At 55.2% G+C, this 7,071-nt stretch overlaps 1 protein-coding gene across 1 annotated transcript; it reads left to right on the top strand.

Annotated features, from left to right (window-relative positions):
- Window positions 1-578: 578 nt before the first annotated feature.
- On the top strand, window positions 579-2,944 carry RBPJL (recombination signal binding protein for immunoglobulin kappa J region like; the record flags this gene model as incomplete). Its single annotated transcript, XM_042836012.1, has 7 exons — window positions 579-753; window positions 1,197-1,334; window positions 1,474-1,583; window positions 1,790-1,930; window positions 2,105-2,260; window positions 2,401-2,504; window positions 2,671-2,944. Coding segments are annotated over 7 exons (1,098 nt in total), but the record flags the coding sequence as incomplete, so codon positions are not given.
- Window positions 2,945-7,071: the final 4,127 nt, after the last annotated feature.

Below are 7,071 nucleotides of genomic sequence, written 5' to 3'. Positions count from 1 at the left end.
CTGCCTGCTCCCCTCTTGCAGCACAGCCCCCCAGCAGCATTCCCACACATAACACACACACAGAAATCCCAGCCCTTCTGAAGTTCAAGAGCTTGAGATGCGATCTAGCATCTTTTGATAGGGGCAAAAAGAAAAGTGTTGTCTGGGGTCCCCAAAGAGCACGGGGTCTGAGCTGGGCCAGAAATATTACAAAGAGGGCCTTTGTTTGCAGTGCTGGAGCTGTTGCTAGAGCGTGGCCTATCAGCCATCCAGCCTGGGTTTGGAAACCCAAAGCTGGGGCAATCCCTCATGTGATGTGGGATAAATCACACATAAACATGAATTTCCATGAGGAATTCTCTGCCCCCAGTGTAAATAAAGCCACTGCTGATCCCCAGTTCTTCACTGCACCTGTAATAACATCTCTGGTCATTTCCCCCTGTAAATGAACCCAGGGCTCTTTCAAAGGGTACCATTATGTCCTGGCAACACGCTGTGCCCGGGCTGGCGGGGAGGAGGGTGAGGAAGGTTGGAGGGACCATATCTGTGCCTGCTGCCCCCAGTCTACATCCAGCAACCTCTCCTTCTGCCCTTTGCAGGGGTTTGGCTGTGCCAAGGCTCTGTACATCTCAGATACGGATAAGCGCAAGCATTTCCGCCTGGTCCTGAAGCTCTTCTTCAGCAACGGGCAGGAGATCGGCACCTTCCACAGCAAGCTGATCAAGGTCATCTCTAAGCCCTCGCAGAAGAAGCAGTCGCTGAAGAACACGGATCGTGCGTATGGAGTTGGCTCTGCGAGGAAAAAGCAGGCGTGGGGCTGGGTGGGGTTGGTTGGGGTGGGATGGGATGAGGTGGGGTGGCATAGAATGGCATGGCATGACATGGCGTGGAGCAGAGTGAGATGAGATGGGCTGGAGTGCAGTGGGATGAAGTGAGATAGGACGCAGTGCTCAGGGCTTGGCTCTGAAGCGGTCAGGGCAAATTCAAAGCCCGTGGGTTTGAATCTCAAAAGATCCACTTGGGCAGAGGTGATGTCTGCTTCCAAAGGGTTGACCTATTGCAATGTATAATGTCCTGATGCCATGAAAAGAATGGCAGCTGGGAAACACTGGTTCCTGCAGTGCTGGTCACACCAGAACCCAGGACTTGTCCTGTCCAGCTGCAGAAAGCAGCAGGGTTGTGGTTCCAACCCTAACCCAGCCACCTTCCCCCCACAGTGTGCATCTCCTCAGGCTCCAAAGTGTCCCTCTTCAACCGCCTGCGCTCACAGACCGTCAGCACCCGCTACCTGTCCGTGGAGGGAGGAGCCTTCATCGCCAGTGCCAGGCAGTGGGCAGCCTTCACCCTGCACCTGGGTAAGGAGCTGTCTCCAGGGCTGCCTCTCTCCAGCCTAGGCTTACCCATCCTATGCCGATTCCTGGGGGCTGGAGGATTGGGAGTTAGCTGGAGGTCGCTGCTTGTGATGGTAACTCTGCCTCTCTTCTTCCTGCAAAGCTGATGAGCGCTGCACCCAAAGTGAGTTTCCCCTGCGGGAGGGATACATCCGCTATGGCTCTGTGGTCCAGCTCATCTGCACGGCCACCGGCATCACCCTGCCACCCCTGGTAAGGCTCCATCCCCATGGGAATGAGCAATGGGCACTCCTAGGGCGGCTGCTGCTGCTCTGCTGTTCCCCTGAGCTGAGGGGCTCACAGAGAGCAATGTGGGCATTGTCCATTTGCTTTCTCCTCCTCTGCAGTGCTCTGTATGCACAGGGACATGGATGGGGACAGAGCACTCCCCAGCCCCATGCTGACCATCTGCCTTGCAGATCATTCGGAAGGTGAGCAAGCAGTATGCTATGCTGGACGTGGATGAGCCCATCTCCCAACTCCACAAGTGTGCCTTCCAGTTCCAGGGCAGCGACCGCATGTACCTGTGTCTGTCCACAGAGAAAGTCATACAGTTCCAGGTACAGGGGGCTGAACACCCCTGGGTGCTCAGCATCCTCTCTCTGAGCTCCTCTGCTTTGTTCCTAGCCAAAGTTTTTGCAAAGATCTCCACTGGGACCAAATACCAGGTGTCATGGCACTGGTTGCCCACCGTCCCCACTGTGATGCGTTCAGAGCTGTGATGTTCTCTGCAGGCATCGCCATGTCCAAAGGAAGCCAACCGAGAGCTGCTGAATGACGGCTCCTGCTGGACCATCATTGGCACTGAGACGGTGGAGTACAGCTTCAGCGAGAGCCTGGCCTGTGCTCGTGAGCCCGTCAGCCCTGTGCCCCTCATCACAGCCTTGCAGGTAGGTGTGGTTCTGGGTGCAGGATGGATGTGGGCTCACCTGCTCCATTGCTGAGCCCTGGCACCTCTGCTCGGCTTCTGGTTTGAGACATATGGAGGAGAGGCAGAGCCCTGTGCCCACTGTGGCTCTGCCCCATGCAGCTCAGTGGCGGAGGGGATGTGGCCATGCTGGAGGTGCAAGGAGAGCATTTCCATGCTCACCTCAAGGTCTGGTTCGGGGACGTGGAAGCAGAGACGATGTACAGGTGAGGGGGCAGAGGAGCAGTTCTGGGTTTGGGCATGGGGCCTTGGGCTGGTGACAAGTGGGCAGAGGAAGGGAACCACGAGACAAGAGGGGAGGGTGGTCCTTGACCCCGTCTCCACCACCAAGACTCCTTCAGGTGAACTCTTGTTTTACTGCCTTGCTCCTAGGAGCCCCAAATCCCTGATGTGTGTTGTCCCTGATGTCTCTGCCTTCGGCAGCGACTGGAGGTGGCTGCGGTACCCCATCACTGTCCCACTCCTGCTGGTCAGGGACGATGGCCTCATCTACTCCAGCTCCTTCACCTTCACCTACACTCCAGAGCAGAGCTTCCTTCCAGGGCAGCAGCTCCCTGCTGATGTCCCACAGGACTCAGACACACTGCTCAACAGCATCCACCAGGAGTTCACCAGGACCAACTTCCACCTCTTCATGCACAGCTAGTGAGCTGGGTGGGAAGCATTCATTGCCAGCAGCCCTTGGCCGTGCTCAAGAGTCCCCTGTATGCCTGCTGTATCCTGATCTGCTGTCTCTTGAACAGCAGAAATCTCACATGTGGGCACCAATAAATCACACTGCATGGACTCTTTACCAATTCAATGCTGCTTTACTGGCCCTCGCATTTTACCTCCTGTGCTGGCACAGAGCATCCCCTCTCCCCAGTGTGCCCCTTGCACATATATTTAAAGGCCATGAGGGACAGGAATGATGAATGACTGGGACTTTAAGTGTTATTAATCTATAGGAGGAATTTCATCCAGCAGCTGAATATCAGCACTAGATTATTATTGATTTCTTTTCCTGCTTAGAGACCCAAATGGCATTATTTCAAAAGGTGGGGGGTAGGGGAAGAAAGGCAAACTCTTCCCAGCAGTCATGGCTCTGCTGAGACATGCAGAGACAACGCTCTTCACCCCCCAGAGCATTTTCTTCATCTGCACAGGGAGCTCGATAGTTAGGATGGGGTCAGGGCTCAGTCCCCACCCACTCTATAGGAGCTGCAGCCACAGCCGTTTCCTGTGCACCACTTCTGTTTGATGAATGGAAAGTGACCCCTGCTTCGTTCAGCAGCAGCCGGGTCCTGAAAGGCAGGAGCGGTTCTTGTCGACTTGAAGGGCTTCAAACAGGCTCACGTTGTTACGTTTATGGCATACGCCCTTATCTCCGGATAATGGCAAAGCCTGAGGGCGTTGGGAAAGCGAAGCACAGTTCCCGGCACCGCACGAAGGAGGCAGAGCTGAGAGCTCCTTCAAAACATCGAGAGGAAAATCGCGGCTTGTCACTCCCCGCCCTCCGGGAGCAGAGCAGCTGCCGCCATCTAGCGAGCCGCAGCCGGGCCGGTGCGCACCGTGCCGACAGCATCACCCCAAGGGCAGCCCTGGCCCCAGAGCTTTGGATGGGGCCCTAGGTCTGTGCAGTGCCCAGAAAACCTCTGCTGACTTATCCGTTACTGACAGAGCCGCAAATAACCCAGCAGGGTGGCAGGAGGCAGAGCTAAAGCCAAAAGAAGCAGAGCTGAGGGATGCTGAGGCACTGCAAAACGGGCCATCCACAACCTGCTGCGCTCCTGTGTCCGCAGCTCTGAGCTCTCAGCCCTGCCTGTGTGGAAAGTTGGGATTTGGGTTTTGCTGTAAAACAAGCAAGTTTGAAAAAGCTCCCTTCTGGCACAGCCCTGGGCTGCCTGCAGTGCAGGGAAGGACTGAACCCCCCATTGGTGCCCATTAGCTCTGTGTCAGGGCCAGGGGATCTGGGTGGAAGCTGGGCTCAGCATGGGGTTCTGGAGGAGAAGCAGCAGCTAGAAGACTGCAAACCTGCAGGGCTGTGCCCAGCTCCCCCCACACAGGGAGGTGCTGGCATGGTGAGGATGGCTGGGAGCAGAGATGTCAGCGTGGGCTGTGTGTCAAATAATACTAATAATTTTCACTGCTTTGATGTTTGAACACAGTTGAATGCAAATGTGATCCCAGAGAGGTGCCTGGCCATGGGAGCTGAGCTTGGGCCAGAGGTTTCTGAGCCAGACTCTGCCTGCTACCACAGTGTCACTACCTGTCCCAACACAGCATCTCCAGTGCTGTGAATAGGGCATAAGGAAAGAGGCTTTAATAAACAATCTCCATCTTACAGCAATGCTGCAACCCCAAGAAAGCAGGCTTGGTACTGGGGCAGGGAGAGATTTGCTCCGTGCTTTCTGCAGTGAGGATGGGCAGACCCCAGAAGAGCCAGATAGGGTTTGACTGTCACCATGATCCCCTGTCCCCCCACATCCCACTAAGAGCAGGCACAGAGGTGTGTGTGCAGGGAGCCCCAGGGCTGTACTGGGGGGAGCAGGCAGCTGTAAAGGGCTCTTTGTTCCCCAGTGTAATTATACCTGAGCAGGGAATAGGAACGTGCTGAAAACTCCTTGCTGGGCGTTGCTGCAGGGAGCTGTGGTGCTCAGCCCAACACTGGCCCCATTGTTCACTCCATGTTCTGTGGGGCTGCCGGCCCACCTCGGCCCCCCGCTTCTCTGCCTTCACTCCAAATAATCAGGCGGTGATTAAAAAGCAGCCCTTTCCCCTCTGCAATGTCAATATTGGGCCAAACGCCCTGAAACTTCCTCCTGGGAGGGGGATGGTGCAGAGCAGAGGGCTGCACTGGGGGGTGAGTGGTGCTTCTGCACCGGGAACACTCCATTCCCTGGGGCCAGCAGAAGCCTGTGGGGTACAGAGACCCTGGCACTCCCAGCCCTCATTCTATCTCTGCTGCACCTCCGCCCAAGGCTGCTGGATAGAGACCCAGACCTCCTAGCCCCAGGTGAAAGCTCAAGGAAAGGAGTAGGGCTTTGGTGCACCTTTGAAACAGATGGATTTGGAAGATGAACTAGCAACAAGCCTGGCAGCACTGCTGGTCATGGTAGCCCTGGAGACCCAACTGCATCACCTCCCCACAGCAGCACAGTGAGGAACATGCAGTATGCACCCAATGCTCCTCTGCAGTATTGCCTCCACGTTATTAAACTGATACTGTTCCCAGGACAAATGCATCTTCTCCCACCTACACATTTCCCAAGCCGTAGATATTTTAGCAGAGAAACCCCTACCTGCCCCTTTTGGTTCCTGTGGTCCTGGTCTGACCTCAAAGCTGCTCTCAGTGATGCTCAGCACAGCAAGGTCAGGATGATGTGGTGGGAGCAACACTGCACCCCGTTGCCTTTTTGGTGCCTTCTGCAGAGGAACGTTTCCTTGCAGGTCTTAGGCATCTTTCAGAGCATACCTATAGCCCTGCCACGAGCTTCAGCACATTATAGCTGACACTTTGCTAATGTTTATCCCTCTTCTGAGCCTTTCCCACCCTGCACTCTGGGTGAACTGGCTGATAAAGTACTCAGGCATAATGATGATATGAGAGTTCTCTGCATCTCCAGGCCTGAGGCTGTTACCTGCTGGGTAGTTAGACTGATTTTCTTGCAATGCAATGGCAAAACTAACTAACTAACTAACTAACTAACTAAATAAATAAATAAATAAAGGAAAAGGGGAATGGGTGGAAGTAGGGAGAAGGGTGAACAAGGAAAAAGTTAAAAAAAAAAAAAAAAAAAAGAGAGAAAAAAAAGGAAAAAATAAAAAAAAAGGAAAAATAATGAAGAAAACCCTGCGGGGTGCGCGCAGTGCCAGGAGGGGGCAGCAGCCACAAAGCGGAGCGGGGCCCGGGAGAGCCCGGGGAGGGGTAACGGGGTCACCCGGCTAAGAGCATCCCGGAGGAGCCCACCCCAAAGCGCCCCATCCCGCAGCAGAGGGCGGCAGTGCTCAGCTCTAACTCCAAAGGGGGTCCTGGTGTAAGAGCAGAGCTGCACCACGAGGAAATGCGACCGAATGACAGCCGGGAGCAGGGCGGGTTCTGCGAAGCATCACTCAGGGGTAGTAGGCAGCAAGGAGCAGAGCCTGTGGGTGCTGCACCCTGTGACCTGCAGAGCCCATCCAGAGCACTGCACAAACACAGCACAAGGGATTCCTGCAACTGAAATGAAGCCCTTGGGAAAGGAAGAGACAAACAAATGCTGTCCTGAGGTGCAAGGCCAAGAGCCCATCCCGGCTGTTGGAGGCATGAGAACACAGAGGATGCAGGCATACATCACCAGGTCTGGACAAACAGCAGCTCCCAGGAGCAGAGGTCAGCCCAGCCCAGTAACACCTGAAGTCCTGGACACAGAGCAGGCAGCAGCACAGAGCCAGTGTGTATCTGCAGCCCTAAGGGAGCACACACACTGCTCCCAGCTGCCCAGAGCAGGAGTTCCTAGCAGGGAGAGAGCAATTAGATTTTCTCAAGGACAATAATCCATTTAAACACTGCACTTCTTTGGACACTCAACACCCATCCCAGCAAGCAGAGCCAACCCCATCCTTCAGGAGCACCAAAGTGCCAGGGCAGAGGGGCTGGAGAAGCCACAGACTCCTCCAGGGCTTACCGAAGAGCTGCTCTGGGTTGAAGTGGCACAGAGGACATATGCTCCCCCCTGGAGGCCATGCTGCATCCACACTGCTTGCCTGAAGAACTCAGCACTAGGTTGCTCCAGAAGCCCAGCCCTGCTGCTC

Source organism: Centrocercus urophasianus, unplaced genomic scaffold (assembly GCF_019232065.1).
Source record: "Centrocercus urophasianus isolate 14NV4802_14NV808 unplaced genomic scaffold, USGS_Curo_1.0 seq_562, whole genome shotgun sequence".
NCBI lineage: Eukaryota > Metazoa > Chordata > Aves > Galliformes > Phasianidae > Centrocercus > Centrocercus urophasianus.
This window is presented reverse-complemented; position numbering and strand designations above follow the sequence as displayed.